Raw genomic sequence first — 18,881 nt, 5'->3', positions numbered from 1 at the left:
CGAAAGCCAGCTGAGACATCCAGGCTCAGGAACCCAAAATGACTGGATTCTTGAACGTTCTATTGGGAGACTGGCATTGTTGAAATAGTTGGACTACAGTCTTTAGGCTCACCCTAATAAACCCAACATATGGTATATCAGTTCTGTTTCTGTAGGGATTCGTGAATAACACACACAGACAGCAGAAAAGAGTATCATATTCCCTGGAACTGGATTTACAGGTGCTTGTGAGCCACTCAGTGTTGCTGCTAGGAACCAAACTGAGATCCTCTGAAGAATAATATGCTTTAACAACTGAGTTATCTCATCAGCCCCATGCTATTCAATTTTATACTTTTTAGATGATATTTTTATTGTTAATAACAACAATTTGCTTGCTGATTTTCAAATTTAATTACCAGTATTTACAACATAGAATGGATAGCAGTGGTAGGATGAGTTTTAATCGGAAATGCATTCTCAGAATTATGAATTAGTACTGAAGTCAAAAGGTATAACCCAATGAGATGGAAAGAAAGAAATTCACCACTCATATCTACTGGCGAGACTCTACAAGATGTTTAAGCAGAGCTAACACATAAATCTACTGACAGCTAGATTATGAGTAATGAGCAATCTGCTACCGTCACAGGACACATAGCTTGAAAAGAGCAGTGCCATATGTTTTCAGTGACTACCTTGTCGGGTATGGTAACTATGTTTGTGAAATCTCTGATATTGTTTTCATCTTCTCTAAGAAATGTCAGCCTCACATGACATAAGAGTTTAAGAGGAGTTTGTAAAAAGAATATTCTTCTAAGCAAATTCTTTATTCTACATGACTGTGTATAAAGCGATTTTATGAAGGCATTCCCTTCAAAAACAGAATGTTGAAAGTCTAACACTTGAAATAAATGTGCTTCTACACAATTAAATCTAAGAGCGCTTCATGCCACAGATAATGTTCATTATTCCTTTAATACTAGTTTTGTTGCTGTATAACCTCAATGAAAATCATTTTTGGTTTCAAAGACTGAATTCTTATGTCTGTAACATCAGCGATTGAAACTAATAAAATTATATGTGTCTGTACTCATACATTTTATCACTTAATCTTAACACTGATCTTTTGGTATGTTATATTCCTCCTTTTACAGATAAGGAAATTGAAGCTGAGGAAAGTTAAACAGGCCAATGGCCCAAGGTCCCAGAACTAATATAAGCGTATATCTGGAATCTAAATCCACGTTATCTCATCAAAGCCTTTTTTTTTTTCCTGATTTCTCTATTGAACCCGATCCAGTGTCTGACTTGTTGTATACCACGGTTGGATAGCTCTAAAAAATTGCCTTCTGTATAATGACTTTTATTAAGTTAATGGGTTATGAATAGTATGGTGCGGATGCCAGCATCTATGATAATATCCTTAACATATTGTATGCAAGGCGAAACGTTGGAACTGGTGAGAGGAATCAAGAAAGCACTTCCCTTGAAAGCATGAGGACCTGAGCTCAATCCCAATGACCTAAAGAAAAGTGTCAGTCATAATGGTGTGCACCTGTAGTATCAGTGCTAGGAAGGAGGTGAAAAAAATCAACCCATGGGACTTGACTAACACGTCCAGGCTAATCAGTGTGCTTTGGAACAAGGAAAGTCCTTGTTTCAAAGAAGATATATAGCCTCTCCAAGGATGGTACATAGGTTGTTCTCTGAACTCCATGTATGTACACATACATGTTCCCACACAAAATACATAAATACAACATCCAATTTTTTAACAGGGTGAAAAATTCAAATGGATTAATCGTAGTAGAGCAGATATGAGTCCTGTTCACTGGAGAATCAGATTTCCTACTGCATTGTTGACAGCAAGTTTTAAGTTGCAAAAAAGAAGAATAGTAAGCAACAAAATATCAATGAAAGTTCTTTCCTTAATATCTGATTTAGATAGATGTTATTCTCTATACACCTGAGTTGAAGAAATATTGGATCCATATCAGTTCAAACTTTTTATTCTTAACTATCAAAGAGATAAAAAAATAGAATAAAATGGATGGTGTATATAAGACAGTTCTATGCTTTTACTCATTCCGTATGTCAGGACCTAATTGGCCCTCATTCTTTATTAAATAATATAATATATAATTATTTATTTTCCGGGCTTCAGGTTAGAATAAGTAATGATTGGATGTGAATATATGCTAATAAAGAAACTGTCACAAATGCATAGATATAGTCTGTGAGTTTAGTATATATTTGTCCTGGTATTTATTTTTATTTTTTGATATTTATGTGTATGTATGTATGTGTGTGAGTCTGAATATATGCCATGTGTTTACTGGTGTCATACATGTAAGAAGAACATTCTGGATCCATAAATATTCCCAAAGTCAGGCATTTTGAAGGCATAATTTTCCTTGGTAACATTTGCAACTTATGACTGAAGCCAATTCAAGATACATTAAATATTATTTTAAAAGATAATAGGAAATATTAATCATATACTTTGAGTATCAATCTGGAAATCAAAGTGTGTAATTCTTGAATATAGCCTTTGCTGTATTAGAATATTTATTTTTCTTGTACTATTCCTTTTATGTATATAGTGATGTTTCACAATAAGCTACACCATTGTTAACCTTTAAGTGTTTTCACACTGTCTCATACTTAATAAGTAATAAAAATCATTTATCCTGAGCAGTAATCGTGTTTCTCCTCATACCCCAATCTCTCACTATAATTTAGATATAAATTGTCTTGCAATAATATATTCATTTATATTAAATATATATTAAGGCTTAGTCCTAACCTACCGATATTGGGAAGTGGTGGAAATAAGTGACAGAATTGAATGGAAAATATTATGGTCATCAGAGTTTGTTCATAAAGAGAGGATTTACAATGGATTATTTGAATTTAGAATCATCATGGAAATTTACTTCTAATAATTTCTGTGCCTGTATTTGAAGAAATGTGTAACTTCAGGTGGAATGTCAGTGACATCATGCAAGGGACTGGGGCTATAGACTGCATATAGAGGAAAAAATGATCTGCATACCTGCATTCACCTCTCTGCTTTTTGCCTGTGGACAATTATCTGAGAAATGATCGCACAGGTCTGCCACCATGCTTCTGTCATGATGGAATGTCCCCATAAAGTGTGAGTCAAAATAATCATTTCCTTGCTTACGTAATTCTTCCCTAGGTTTTGTCATAGCAATAACAGAAGTAACTAATATAGTAGGATTCCAGTCCCTTTTTGCTATGATATAGTTTGTCTTGTTCCACTCTTATTCATCAGTCATGACGTGCCACTTCACCATGGCACCAAACTGATAGAACCAATCAATCATGATCAAAACCTCCAAAGTGATGAATCAAACCAAAATGTTCTTATAAAAATTTCTTATAAAAGTAGATCATCCCTAGGTATTTGCTCTAATGATTCAAATCTAATACAGACTTTTCACATTAGAATGAACAGCAAGATTTTAAAAATCTGAGTTCCTTGGGTCCTTCTAAAGCACTGGGATGAGGATGAGACCTACAGGAGAGAAGACCACATTCTAGAAAGCACACCCCTACACATCTATCCTGATATGTCTATATTGAACTAGTCTTGGACAGCTTAAGAGCTAGGCTATGCCTCAGTGCAGTGAGACGAACCCTCCTATCACAGAGTTGAATTACGGTGGCAATATAAAACTGCAGCGGGTCTCTAAAACAGCAATCGATCTTGCTATGCATGTCATTGCAGAGTAGCAAAATTCTAATCCACATATCCCATTTTGAGTACATCTCTTTTATGTAAAGTTATTCTAAAGCATAAAATAATTACTGATATCCTGACATTATCAATTATTGGGCTTTAAATTTTTTCAGTGGGATATTTTAATAAATTTGACTCAGTGATTTTTGACATCAGATATGGTATATTTAACAATGTTCTCAGATTGGCTCAGATAAGACCTCTGGGTAGAAAATGTTGTTTCAAAGTAGTCTATACCACAGATTGCAGTTTAATTTTCTTGACATATCTAAGATAGTACGTTATCACACTGTCTTCTGTACAGCCCTCCCTTTCCATATTAGCACTGTTACGTGAAAAAAAGAACCCACAAACCTCAAAGAAGAGATCTTAGATAACCAATTGGGAAAAGAAAAGGAGGTGCAAAAATGACATCCATGAAATCTATAACTAGATGTAATAGCTATATGTGTTGGGTTTGCAGTGAATCATTTTCAGTGAAAATTTCTGGACCTAATCAAAGAAGGGGAGGTAGGAGAAGAAGGAGTAGTAAGAGGAAAGGGGAAGGAAGAAGAAAAGATGCAGGTGAGAGGTGAGGAAGAAATAAGAAGAAGAGAAAGAAGAGGAAGATAATTAAGATGTACATGACAAAGAATTATACCTTTGAAAAACATTGATAATATTAAATCCTTTTCTTTACACAATACAGAAGTTGCTATCAGAACAAAATCACTTCCACATATTTTGAAACTAAAGATAGTTACTTGCGTTGTCCTTCTCTATTCCAAACTAAACTAAAATACTGTTTCCATCATCATCTTTGGAATCATAGTTCAGTTTTCTAGTGGACTGACAGATTTTCAGCGAGGAAATGAGAGCTGTAATCAAATATCAAACCTTAAATTTTCTGTGAAAGTCCCTCAGTATCAATGGCAGTCATAAATTTTCAATACGAATTTTCCACGTTCTTTCACATATGTATTCATAATATTCTTGAGGGTATTGATGTTTTCCGAGACACATGCTCTTTCTAAAGTATGATTTCTTCCTTGAGAATTATTAGCATAAGTAAAATACAAATCATATTAATAGTAACATTTAGAGAAATGCAATCTCTGGCTAAATTGGTATAGTTAAGAGCTTCAGCAATTACATGCAGACACTTTGTCAATTTAAGTGCTCTGTGACCAACTACAGACTATTGAATTATACCAAGATCAACTTCCTTCCATATTAAAATTATCAGAATCATTGGGGTAGTTTGAGAATTATAGTCTTCATAGTCATTCAATGAGTCTTCATAGCAATATTTTCATATTTTCACCCTACCTAGGAAGTGACTCAGTTCAAAATAACTTAGTGAAAAGAACCATATCTGATATTTTATGCAGTTGTTACTAATTTACAGCAAAGTAAAAGGCTATTGTCTCTGGGGGGATTGTTAATTAAACAAACTAGCCATAAATGACCAAAACTGTACTTGAAAAGATAATTATTTCCCAAGCAAACTTATGCTTCAGTTCTAATCTATGCATACAATAGTTGATGCACTTCTTACTGACATTTTCTCTTAAACATTAAGAATTCCCATGACACTATGAATCTACAGTGCTTCATGATGTAGCAGTGAGTGTAATTGAAGAAACGGAGTAAATGAAAGAGTAATTCTTTCCATCCCCCCAAATTACAAACAGATGTTTTGCATTAATTGCTTCTCTAGATGTAAGGTTAAGTCATACTTTAAATAGAAAAGAATGTTTTTATTGTGGGTCAAAAATGTAACCATAAGAAAGTGACAAAAATAAAACAGAATTCAATTCAACCACAAAATGCTCAAAGTGCTAATCACAATAAACATAAAGTATTTCATATATATATATATATATGATCTTTGTTATACATTTTGTTAATTTCAAGTAAATTATTCTGATAGCATATATGTTGGTATTAGTTTACTGTGGTGGGTGAACCATACAGTCTTTCAGTTGGTAACATTTCAATTTACTACAGGCCTTATAAACCAAATTCTAACTTCTGTTAATTATGGATTTAGGAAAAAGTTACATTGGCTCCATCAAGTATAGACTACCACAGTGAAAGAGTGGCTATTAAAAATAGCAGCTTTAAGCCACTTAAAGATTTGGTTCATAGTGTTCATTAATCAAGCATGGATTTACAGAGTACTTCCCTGATGTTCCAGATGGAAAATTAGGTTTTGGATCTGGCTCCCAATGGGCTTCCAGACAGATATGCTTTCCCCACAGTGGTGCTCAAATAAATGCAAGAACCAAGACAATCTACTGTCAGTTTTGTTGAAATAAAATTGCTTTTTTGTTAGAAAATTATATGATCTCTGTTTTTACTGAAATCCAACTTTAGAGAATCATTTTCCTGATTAACTTTTGCTTTCATAGGATTTCTATTTTGAAGAAAGACCAGAAAGGCATAAACAAGTGAAAATAGAATTACATGTGACAGACAGGTGATGTGAGGAAAGAAAATGGGAACTCAAGCTTGGGGAATGCTGTCTGTACAGTCCTAGGATAAAAATCTAGCAATACTTGGGAGGAAGGGTTGACTGTGTTCAAAAACCCAGGACACTGAATGAAGATAAGGCGCCTCACTCTTCTTTCGTACCTCGGTGATGGTGAACTGGCAAGAGGTATGATTCTGAAGCACGCACAATTAAGGTTTGATTTTTAACCTAAGTGTGCTGAAGGGCATTGAAAAGCTTTACCCAGGAAGTAGATAAGGACTCTTTGAGCTACTAAACTACAGTCAAGTCCTTTTCTTCTAGTATTTCTACTTTCAACAAATAAAACAGTACTTACTAACTAATGCCCTGCTCCATGCCAAGTTGCCATCCCACAGTTTTTGAAGATGTAATATTTAATACTGTCATTCTCTAAGTCAAAATATTTACAAAACACTTTAAAGATATCAATTAAATCTATACAACCATAAAGTGAATGAAAATGGGAATTCACACTTGGGGAAAGCTGTCTGTACAGACATAGGATAAAAATCTAGCAATGCGTGGGGGGAGGGGTTGACTGTGTTTAAAACCCAGGGCACCGAAAATAATAATAATATCACTTTACAGACTAGAAAGGAGATGCAGAGAAGTTGTGTGGATTGCCCAAGGTGCACGGCTCTAAAAAGCTGAACGATGTCTAGAGTCTGCATCCTTACACCTTCATGGCACATCTGTAAATTTGGTATTACTTTGAGGAACAAAAAAGTGTTAGATTTTGAAAGTTTCTAGTATTTTAAATTAATTCTTCCTTATATCAGATCCTTTTGTAATAGTAATGAATTCCCCTAATGTATCCTACCTATAAGGGTATTTTGGTGAGAATCATAGAAACAATACTTTTATAATATAAACAACTTTCAAAATTATTACAAAGCATCCTACTCAAATTTAAAAGTAATGATAATTGGTTTTTAGTAGAGAAAAGAGTAGCCTAAATTTTCCATTGAATCTTTAGGTGATATTTCTTATTATAAAGTATACTGCATGAAAAGTAGAATTTGTTATATGTTGAACAAAACTTTCAAATGTCCTTTGCATTCCTAGTAAAGCAACAGAAACTGTTCTTCCACAGATAGTACTGTTTAGAACCTTGCCTGGGCTTAGGATGGCAGATGAAATCTGCCATCTAAAATTCCAGAGAGAAATTAAGAAGGCAAAGAACAAAAATGTTCAGTTAAAAAAAAAGAAGATACAAGAAGAGAGCTCACTGCATGCTAATGGACACTGACTATGAAGAAAGCATTGTGTTAATCTAAAATATGTAACCATTGATTAAGTATTCCTGGAAAATGCGATTATCAGTAATAGTGAGTATGGGAAGGAAAATCTCCAGAATTCCATCTACCTTCATCCTAAGCACTTTGACTCTACTTGCCATTGTTTTTGAAATAATACTGTACGAGGAACACTAAACGTAAGAATGACTTTGGTTATTGGATGGCAAAATAATCCCTTGCACCAAAAGTTGAGAACAGTGCCAGATTACCTGAGTAAAAGAGGTGAGTGAACTCCCACCCAGCTTGATACCCCACTCTCTGCATGAAGGCTGTACCACTTTCACATGAATAAACTGAGGCAAGCTATTTAACTATACATACTACCTCATTTTCTCTAAAATAAAATGGTGATAATGGAGATTTCCTTGATTCATTTAGAAGAAAATAAATACATGTAAATCACAACAATGACCCATGGTCATAAAGCAACAGTGAATGATAGCTTTAATCCTGACTAAAGCATGGATATTGATGAGTATGCAATTTCTGTTCTACAAGTAAATCTAAATGATATGTTCCAAACAGTCTCATGTTTTGTTAGGGTCTCCTGTGTGCAAAAGAACAGCCTTCTAGTAATTACATTAAAAACTTTCTGGAAATATAAAAACCTACTCATATTTCCAAGAAATGTGGTTAATATGCATGTCATTGGAGAGAGAAGTGTTCTGGGAAAAGGGAAATTGAAAACTGTATTTAAATCTGAAATCAGGGGTGTCAGATCTTTATCAAGAAACATTAAACATGCTATCAATTTTCAAGACTGGGAGGGCAGTAAATTAATGATCATCTCTCAAAATATAAAGTTGCTATTTATATTTTTATATTTTACAATGCATGCTTACAATGCATAGCAAACTAGAACATATATAAGGGTTATCCAAAACAATAGCATTTGATGACAAAACACTGAAAATAGACTCAGATATCTCTTGATATATTTTGTGGATGATAAAATGTGGAAGTGTAAAATAAAATGCAATGATGCAGTCTATGATACCTGTACTTATATATTTTCTTTATCTCCTAGGCAAAGTCCCAAATTTGTCACTAGACAAAGAAACCCACACATATGGTTCATTTTTATTTTGTAGATGTATATGGGATATTTTCTGAATTCCTTTATTAGATTTCTTTCCTAGTACAAGATCTTTTCATCTTTCATTTCAAGAGTTATGATGACCTGTGACTGAGAAATTACTTCTCAAATACCCCATATCTCATTGTGTGTGAAAAAGAAGAACTGACATTTGTTGTTTAGCTATATAACTGTAGCAACTTTACTCAGTGGCGGAGGTACTTTCTTATTTCTCGTCATACCGATTCTTTGAATAGCCCCTACCATTTCCATTTTTATTGTGTAGATCCTGAAGGGGCTAATTTATTATGTCTCATAGCACATGGCAGAACTTCAGTGTCTTGATCTTTAAAACTCCTCATTCCTATCTATGCTAGAAGAGGTGCCATAGTTGGGAAACTGATAGCAACTAGGCACAGAGCTCAGTGGCAATGACTATATCTATACAGATGAGGCATTATCAATGATTGCCAAGATCCACATTTCTGCCAAATCAGAAAAATATAATATAATAATCTTTATATTATTTACTTTTAAACAATATTTACTTTTATCCTGACTCATCCAGCAAACAGCTAGGTGACCCGCGGAGAGCATTTACTCGGCTCCTCTCTAAGACTTTCTGTGCTCTTTCATGGCTTGTTTATTTTTTATGAAAAGCTCCTCCAATTAAGAAATTGTTTCATTCCATTTTCCTCTACTACAATTCTGTGAAATGTGGATATATTTCTATTATGGAGAAAATATTCTGAACAAAACTACCACAAAATAAAATGAATTATCAAAGAACATAATAAGTGAAGGAAATTAGCACCAACAGACTTGATTTCAAAATCCAAAGATGGAAATGTTTTCCCTCATATTTCTGTCAGTTCCTAACACTTAAATCTCTGCTTACTTGTTTTCAAGAACTTCATTCAAACGCAATGACTCACACCCGCAATCCTTTGTTTGTTTGTTTTACAAGACAGGGTTTCTCTATGCAACATCTCTGGCTGTCCAGGAACTCACTCTGAAGACCAGGGTGGCCTTAAAATCACAGAGATGTACCTGCCTCTGCCTCCAATGTGCTGGAATTAAAGATGTGGGCCACCACCACCCGACCCCACATCTGCTATCTTAAAAGTGTTATTTAGATTTGTTTCTGTTGTTCCTCCCCTGATTTCTCACAAGGTAAGTAAAGAATGTGGTGGTTGAAAACGAGATATTGTTGAAGTCCTTCAAACAGAACAGTTCTTCAGTGTTCTCTCCTGCAGAAGGACGGCTGTGGACTCCTCGGAGCTGAGTTATTTCTATATTTTCTTCCCTGAAGCCCTTCTACAAAAGTAGTTTGCAGTGTTATCATATGTATCATTGAGAAGCCTTTCCCACCTCTGTAGCCTTTACAGAAGGGAAAGGCTCTGGAGGAAATCTAAACTTGGCTCACATGGCAAGTTTCTGTTGGGCACTGTAGGGGCTGAACTGGTGCCAACTGAATTTACCTGCTGAGTTAGTGTTTCCACAGAAAAGACATTAGCACATCCTGACATTGTCCTGCTAAGGCAAAACCTTTTAAGAAAGCCATAACTGACAGAGATGTCTTAAACATTTCTTTTTCTGGTCTATGAATTAGGTAAACAGCATTATGATTGAGTTAGTTGCAATCTATTACTTAGGTAGAGGATTCTTCTACATTTTAATTAAGAGAAATGTCTTGTCTTCTTAATATGCATTTTAAAATTGTGAGACCTTTAGGGGAAACTGAGCACAGCAGGCCTGGGTTCTGACCCTCTTTTCTGTGCTGTCTTCCTCGATGAGAGGAGGGACAAGGCAAAGACAATTGAGAGATGCTAATAAGCATGAAAATACTATGAGGAAAAAAAGGCAGCAGCCACCTATGAGTGGAAGAACAGACTGTATTTTCTCTAAATCATCCAATACTTAGCCTGAAACATGTTTCCAAGTAGGAACATTTTCTCACAAAGCATATGCAAAAATATTTCAACCGTCAGGTTTTGGCTCTTTGAGGATTCTTGGTTTTCAAAATCTTTTACAGAGAGCTATGGCCCATTTTATTTAAACTGAAGACAAACTTAACTGATGAAGGAGATGACCTGGGCAATAATCGAGCCAGGGAAAAATAATTAGAATGGTCACAAACACTTAATGCCATTTACTTAATCTGCTGTATCTTAGGCCACAAGTGTTTGGCATGAAAACCAAACAACTGATCTCATGAAAAAATATAAGAACTGTAAAATTTTAAATATATGAAGTACTGGGAACTAAAGAGTCTCATTTTTTTTTCAGCACATTGTTGTGTCTTCAGAACCATGGAGAATCAAATATAAAACTAAACTCTGTGTGTAAGTATGAATGACATATTCTTTTAAAAGGTTTATAAAGAGCCTAATGCTTTTATTTTTGAGTTTTTATTGTATCATATTTAATTGTCCCCACTCTTCTTTTCAGCCTTGCTACAACCTTTCCATGATTCCTAGCACATTCACTTACATCCTAGCAAAGTTATTATTCAATCTTAAATGAATGCATAAAGATTAAAACCATGAATAGTCACTGAGAACTACAGAAAGAAGAAGGCATGACCTAGATACGACCCCATTCAACAAAGGGTTGTATGTTCTCCCATTGTATAAGAAATAATTCAAATGATATTAATAAAGTCGCTCCTAAGGTGATAAGAGACTAAAGGCTGTGCACCCTATAGGAAAAGAAGAGCTACAGTAAAGTTTAATTACGCTCAGAACCTGCTAGGTTTTATTTAAATGGAACACAGCTAATTGGTACTCTAAAGGCAAAATCCACACACAGGTTTTCAGAAGATTTTCAGGGAATGTGTCAGGCCTGGTTCTTTATGGTTTCTGAAAACCACTAAAGAACAAAACCATTTCAAAAGTCAAAACTAAGATGATATCAGTTAACAAATGTCACCATCCAAGATCATAAATATCTTTTGCAAACTTATAGTATGGGTCCAACTACATTAAAGCTTTATTACTGTAAAATCTGGGATCCTCATTAAGGAAGTCAGATAAAAAATTTGAGCTTTGAGAAAGATAAAAAATACTATAGTAATTACTAGACATTTGACTATATATAGTTCATTTTGTTACATATATTAAGTATTTTTTATTTTTATTTTTTATTTACTTTTGCACTTGCAGAGGCAGTTAATATCAGGTAACAATTTAGATCAAAGTTAAATAAGTTAAATGGAAATTTAAAGCTGTATACCACAAAATTAATAAAAGTATTATATGTAAAACATTCAATTTTATATTTTCTTTTATATTATACTAATTTTGTCCATGTCACTGCTTAATGTGGTGAGAACAATGAGTTTAAAATAATCCCTTGTCTATATAAAATTTCTTGATGCTATTTATGATCTAATTTAGTGTACTTATTGCACAGCACCATTTATGGCATCAGTGATCTCTCTATTAATATCTATTAAACTCATGAATGAGTTATCAAATATGAAGTAAGTGGATATACTCATAGAAGTCTTATACTGCCATTCATTCTGTCATGTCCAAAACTATAACATATAGTAATATTCTTGTTTTAATAGTCTTATATATTAATATTAAAAATACTAACATAGAAAACAAAGACATTTTCTTATGTCCTTTGAAATCTTTGATAGTGAAACAAGATATCTAAAAAAATGATCATTTTTATATTGCATTAAACATTTTCAGTGAAACCTTCAGGCAAGACTAACATAGCGATTGAATGTTAGGTTTCTAAAAGCACTAAAGTAATACAGTTCTTTCAAGTAGTTTCTTTCAGTAGTAATGCTATGTAATGCTTTAAAATTTGCTACTGACTGCATCAGGAAATCTCCTTTTATTTATGTTTCCCATGTGTATTATGTCTCACTGAAGAAGGACATTTTCTTGCTTATTTTAAGTGTAAACATTATTAAACTGTATCCAAAAATCATGAACCACTTCAATCTGTCTTCAGTAAATCTCTAGAGCTCTTTTGAAACCTACCTTTAAATACACTGTGGCCGTGCATGTGCGTTCATTTACTCTTGAGGCTCAAATAGAACACACAACATTTTACTAGCACACAATTTCCAAATTACTTGTATGCAAGGATATTAATTTTCACAAGCAACTTCTTATGCATTTATCTAATCAAACATGATAGCATGTGTCTTTCTGTCCCTATTGACCTATATCACTGTACGTATAGAACAGCAAAAACCACTCTCAGTTTCTAAGTTCTCCATTTCTATGTTTCACTTTCGTGCTTCTTTATATTCATGCTCCTTATGGTAAAAATAGAAATAATGCATTTTAGCAATTAATAAGTAATTTTATATTCATACTTCAATTAATTCTGATACTTTATAAAAAATTTTGTAAGGGTATTAAAAGATTTCCAATATCATCATAATATTCAGATAAGTAAATACATCAACTAAAACTCAAGTTGTTTACAAGTAGACTATATCTGCTAATTTAAATTAAAAGGATGGCTTTTAAAAGAAGTTTGTAGCACTTTTTTAGACTTAATTTTGACCCCTGAAATAAAAAGTTGCTAGGGTCAGTTAGTACAATCATGGACCCTCATGTTCTGTACTTACAGGAAAATGTAATATGGTTTTCTCAGTTGAAAAAGAAATTAGTTACCCGTTGCAGCAAATGTCTTAAGAAGCACACCAAACAAAAGATAACACAATGATAAAGTCAACAGCCAATATACTATCTGGAAAGAACAAAGCCCTGCTGTTTTTCTGTCAGTGACAATACTGAATGAAATGCTTTGGGAATGTCTGTCTACAAATAGCTAAGTCATTTAGGGTTGATATTTTCTGTGTAGTTGCCATGTACTCTAAATGCTCACAAGTCATAACTTATTGTGAGTACTTAAATATGGTGAACAGTGCATTTCTACATATCAAAATCTGTGCACTTGTGTTCAGATAAGAGTTTGTGCATAGCCTTTACAACGATCTGGTGTGTACCCAATCAGAAAGAAACTAACCAACCAATCAGAAAAACAAATAACAGAACTGCAAATCTTCTTCTATCTATATTAAAAATATTGTATGTAGGTTGAAATTTTAAGAGCGTTACTATACCGAAAGTCTGGGAATTGTTATACTCCCCCCCCCCTCCCGGTTTTACGTAATGAAATGAAATCATCTTACCTGTCACCCTGATACCAAGGAAGAGCTTAAAATGTCAGATTCCCACCCCAAACCTTCATGGTTTATTAAGCAAAAAGCTAAAACTCTCCATGGTCCCTTCTGGTTCCAACAACCTATGATTCAAAGGGATGTAATGGCTCTCTTTTCTTGTTCAGTAGTGTCCTGGTGAGGGAACAATTTTACTGTTCTTTTCTGTGGTGTCCTGCCTGTTAATCTAAAAGGAAATGAATTACAGCAGGAAGACAGGGCTACAAAATGAAGCCATTTAGTTTTACAAGTCTATTGTGTCCTTACATATGTTTTATGGGCCTGGATCTATTATAAGTTAAAAAAAAAATCCTAAAACAAACTTCACTTTCAGTCTCTTTCCAGTGAAAATATTTACTGTTTTATGGTTGTCTTTCAAGTTATTTTAGCCAATTTCCCCTCTTCTGTGTTTCTTTCCCAAGAACCTTCTAGCCCACTTTCTCAAACACACAAAACATTGAGAGAAACTGGACTTTTCAAATCCAAACTGCTGACAACTGTCAGCATTTTACTGAGGCATTACTGACTGTGGCTTCAATGAATTAAGCGTGATTCACTGAGGGTGAATCATTTTCAACGCAGAACTGTTCAGCAGTAATTGGCCAAGAATCCCTGCTGTGAAAAGCACTTGTCAAATAATGCTTGTTTACAAATATATCTCCAGACAGCAAAAAGTGGCAGTTATTGAATAAGTTCAGGGCCACCTCCAAAAAAATCAGAATTGTTGGTACAGACCCTTTTCTTATTAAATTTCTTAAGAGTATTCACTTGTTGATGCACTTTCTAATACTGTCTTCCTAGATCGGTCTGAAAAAAAAAAAAGTCTTCTGCTAAAATGTTTGAAATTATTTTCATTTTTAGTAGATTTGTCTTTCTTAATGCAGATTGTTTCTTTCAAGTGTGGTTTGGTGAATAAATATTGATTGTATAACTTGTTTAGAATGCAGTTACCTATGAAAGTGAAGATAAAAATAATTGGACTAGCAAGCATAAATGATAATTCACATTTATTTCTTCTTGTCTCATATTTTATCACATAATTATATAATATATATTCTATATGTATAACATGCACACACACATATTTGACCGAAGAATCACTAAACATCTCTGTAAGCTGTAGACAGTCAATTTTATTAATCAATTTATTAATAAATTTATGTCATACCAAACAAATATTTCTGCACTTCACCTTCCAAAGCTCTTCTAGAAAAAATAAAAAACAAGTTGAAGTTGTATTTTATCTTATCCATTAGATGAATAATGGAGAGTGGTGCTAGAATCTTTTCATTATGTCACCGTTCCACGTATAGGAGCAGTGGTAAAGAAAATGTAAAGCTGAAAAGAATCCAGATTTCACAAAACAGGCGGGTCTCGGGTGGTATTAAAGATAGTATCCTGTCTGGTAGCAAAGGAATGAGTTGGACACACACCCTCAAATAGTACTAAAATGAAATTTTTAGTTATGCATCACAATATATTCCCCAAACAGCAGGCACACTTGCTTTCAGGTGTCTTCAGAGCACCAGGGGTAAAAGAGAGCTTGCTGTTGTTAGACCCTCCAAACCTCATAGGCCTGCAACCACGTCAGCTGTGTGCTCTACTGGCCTAGCAGGGAAGGACGGTGCAACCTGTGGGTGTGTAAGCTCATGCTAGCCTGGTTCCAGCCCACAAGAGGCAAGTTTTGCTTATGGCACCTTCGGAGACTTGCGCTATTTCCGCACTTCCTTCCGCTTGCATCCATCTCCTTAGTTTTGGCCCTTGTTCACCCTGTGTGTCACACTCCTTGAGAATTTATTTCTTCAGTTCCCTTATAAAGACTTCCTTGAGTCCACTTCCTTTCCCCATCACACTCATGGCAAGGCAGTCGTAGATCAGTGGTTGGAGTTACTATGTAGAGGAAAAAATGACTGACACTGTCCTTGAATCATTTTGCAGTTCAGTCAGGATGGTCCTTTGGTTGGAATAAAACAGTTAAAAGCTCTTCCTTCCTCCTCCCTCCTCTTTTCTCCTTCTCCCTGCTCCTCCCTTCCCTAAAGCCCCCCTCTCTTGCATTAGCCCTTTTACAGCCTTTAGACTTCTAATCTAATGGTCTTAGCGTAAGACATTAATAAAAGATCCAAGTCTAAAAACGAACAAACAAAAAATACATCACTTTAAAAAAAACTTTACAAAGAAAAAAAAAGCAACTTGTTTGGCCTAAAGTGTGGCTTATTACTGACAGATATCGACAGATACACATATTCCTCTAAACAGATGTTGAATAATAAACATAGTGAGAGAGTCAGTGGGGTGGGGTGTGAGTCTCCATCTGCCCTGCTTTCCCAGGGCTCCTTGGGAACTGGCAGCTCTGGGGGTTACCAGCTCAGTGTCTTCTACAGCCGACTGAATCCATGCTAGTCACGAGGGCATACACCACTTTGCTGCTACCACTTCATCTTTTCGGGTCCAGCATCTCCCATCCCCAAGTGCAAGGGTTTATTTAAGGTTTTAAACCTCAGGCGTCTCATCCACAGCCCAACGCTAAACCCCAGGCTTCTAGACAAGAGGACAGGGGTTTGACGTTTCCACTGTGGAGAGGACCTCTCCTCTCCGTGTGACAAGGATCTGGTTTGAGATGCTGACTGTCTTACCCCTTGCTCCACCCTCCCCCTTGTGAAGGCTTGGACCCTTCAGCTGAGATCAGAGAGAGACGTGAAGTGTGAAAGAGGAGCAGCGGATCCTAGAGTGACTGAGAGGACCCCAGGCAAAGCCATAAAATGGAGCAAGACTGTTATCTGGCAGGCTGAGACCAGCTCTAGGGAAAGAACAGCGCAGTTGGTGTTCCTGACTCCAGATTTACTCTTGCAGAGGAAGGCAAACAGTCCGGAGCAAAGAACTGCGGATAGGAGGGTTGGGTACTTCATTCAGGACCTGGTGCCTTCTGGCTAGGACAGATCTTCTCTCAGGAAGCCTTAGTGGGTTCTGTGAACAACTTCCAAGCATCCACAATGCCTATCTCCTCTAACACCACCCTACCTTCCCGCCTTCTTCTCCCTTTGCTGTGGGGTGTTAGGGCCCCCCCAAATAGAAGGACACCCATCAGTTTCTGCCCTTCATTTCCCCCTCTTTTAAAAATTAAAGCTCTTGTTACTCAGCCCTGAATAGTAGTTAATGGTGCCCTAAATGATAGATAGCTCCCGGGGCAGGCACTTTCTCCAAAATAAAAGCACCAATCACCCTAACATCGTCTTCAAACACCAACATTAAATAATGGTTCTAAAACCCCCACCGATCCTAAGAGCCTTGTCGCTTTTCTCAATAAGCCGGATGTGTCACTTCTCTAGGTTGCCAGGACCCAACCGCGCCCAACCTCCCAGCTCAGGTCTCAGACCTCTTTCCGTCAGGATTTCTACTTCCCAGCCCCCAACCAGCCTCAGTCCACGGGCAGGTTCCTATCCTGGTAAGCACTCTGCAGATATGTCAAACAATGCAACCAAAGATACCCGAGAGATCCGGAAACGCCAGCAAAAGCGGGCAAACATTACTGGAGAGGAAGAGCGAGGTTTGGTCTAGGTAGCAGCGCCTGGAGAGCTTACGACCGGCTGACACAAGCTCCACCTCACCCATCCATCCCAGGGCGCCGCGGTCCCCACCTCCATTACCCTACCTTCATTGCTGGGGCTGGCCAGAAGGGTCCGGAGCGCCGCAAACAAGAGGAGGCACGTCCAGAGGGGACCCTTAAGAGGTGCAGAATAGCAGCCTGCCAGAGAGACAGGGATGCGGGGGATGTCGTCGCCGCCACCTCTGCCCTGGGTCCGTCGGCGTCCCGCACCGCGGGGCCCGGAGCCCCGCATCTTCTACTACCCTCTTTCCTCTATATCCCGCGTGTCTCAGTCTAAGGTTCAGGTTTGGTGGGAGAAAAGAGAGAGATGCGGGACTCCTCCTCCTGGTGGGGTCCTGTGTCTTCTGGCGCTCGACCCCTCCAAATGCGGGAATCAAGGATCCAGGGAGACCACCGAAGTTTGCTTCTAGCTCCAGTCGCCCTCCCTTTCAGTTGAATGAGATAAATTAGGAGTTCTGATGACTAGTATAGTCCTGGGTGGTCAGAATCAAGGGTCTGCAGAGGGTCCCGAGTTCCGTTCCTTTGCCTCGTAAGACTTTTCTTTTTCTCTTGTTCTTTCTTTTAAAATTGTGATTTTTTTTTTTAAGTGCCACCAGGGTTGGAGTGGTGGTCAAGGTTCCCTTTCAGTCTTCAGTACTGAAACGGGCGAGATTAAAAAAGACGACTCATCTTAAATCAAAATGATGCTTTCCATATAAAGGAGCGGGGAAAATGCAAGCAGGGGTGCCTACGGATAAATGGGAGAATAGTAGAGCTAGCGTGGTGTGGCAAACAGCGAGGAGAGTGGAGCAAAGGCAGCGATCTAGCGACTGGAGAGGCCGGCAGAGGGAAGTCCAAACGTTGAGGGTTGAGCACTGCCGGGGGCGGTGCGGCGAGCGGAGCAGGCTGGAGCGCGGACCCGGGAGCGGAGCTGAGCCCGGCGGCTCGAGCCGCTGAGGTTCCCGCTGCTCAGCGCGGAGGCGGAGTGCGCGGCGGCGGCCAGGGCGAGCTGCCTGGCGACTGCACCCGCGCGGCGCGCTCCTGCTGTGTCTGGAGCTCCGGCGTCTCCCCGAGCCGCCCGACTCTGCGCCTCCCACCTCCTCCCCCGCGTCCTCCCCCCCCCCCAACACCGCCCGCCCCGCGCTCCCCCGCCCTCTGCTGCTCGAGGCCTCGCCAGTGACAAGCTACTGTAAGTGTGACTCGCTTAAACGAAGTCGCACACCCACAGAGGGAAGTAATCTGCAGGCTGCGGTGGTGAGTGTTGCCTAGCGGTCTCCGAGGAAAGCGCGTCTTCCTCCCGGGGTAATTAGGGCAAAGGATTCTCCCTAAGGTGCCTGCGAGGACCAGAGGTCCCTGAAGGAGGAAGGGAAGCCAGGTCCTCCTCGGTTGGAGGAGCAGCGGGTCCCCGAGTCTGGCACAGCGCCAGCTGCCCTTTGCAGACTGTGGCACCAGCAACCTTGTCGTCACATAACAGCGCATTCGCAGGCTC

The 18,881-nt window shown here is 37.6% G+C and overlaps 1 protein-coding gene across 7 annotated transcripts in view; it reads right to left on the bottom strand.

The window, feature by feature from the left end:
• Epha5 (EPH receptor A5) overlaps nucleotides 1–18,489 on the bottom strand; it is a 288,480-nt gene extending 269,991 nt beyond the window's left edge. For all 7 annotated transcript variants that reach the window (XM_041671225.1, XM_041671227.1, XM_041671226.1 and 4 more), the window contains exon 1: nucleotides 17,459–18,489. In XM_041671225.1, the coding sequence (XP_041527159.1) occupies nucleotides 17,459–17,645 (187 nt within the window). In that variant the 5' untranslated portion in view covers nucleotides 17,646–18,489. The remainder of the gene's footprint in view (nucleotides 1–17,458) is intronic.
• Nucleotides 18,490–18,881: the final 392 nt, after the last annotated feature.

Source organism: Microtus oregoni, unplaced genomic scaffold, assembly GCF_018167655.1.
Source record: "Microtus oregoni isolate MIOR12 unplaced genomic scaffold, Mior012 000021F_ref0000039, whole genome shotgun sequence".
Taxonomy (NCBI): Eukaryota; Metazoa; Chordata; class Mammalia; order Rodentia; family Cricetidae; genus Microtus; species Microtus oregoni.
This window is presented reverse-complemented; position numbering and strand designations above follow the sequence as displayed.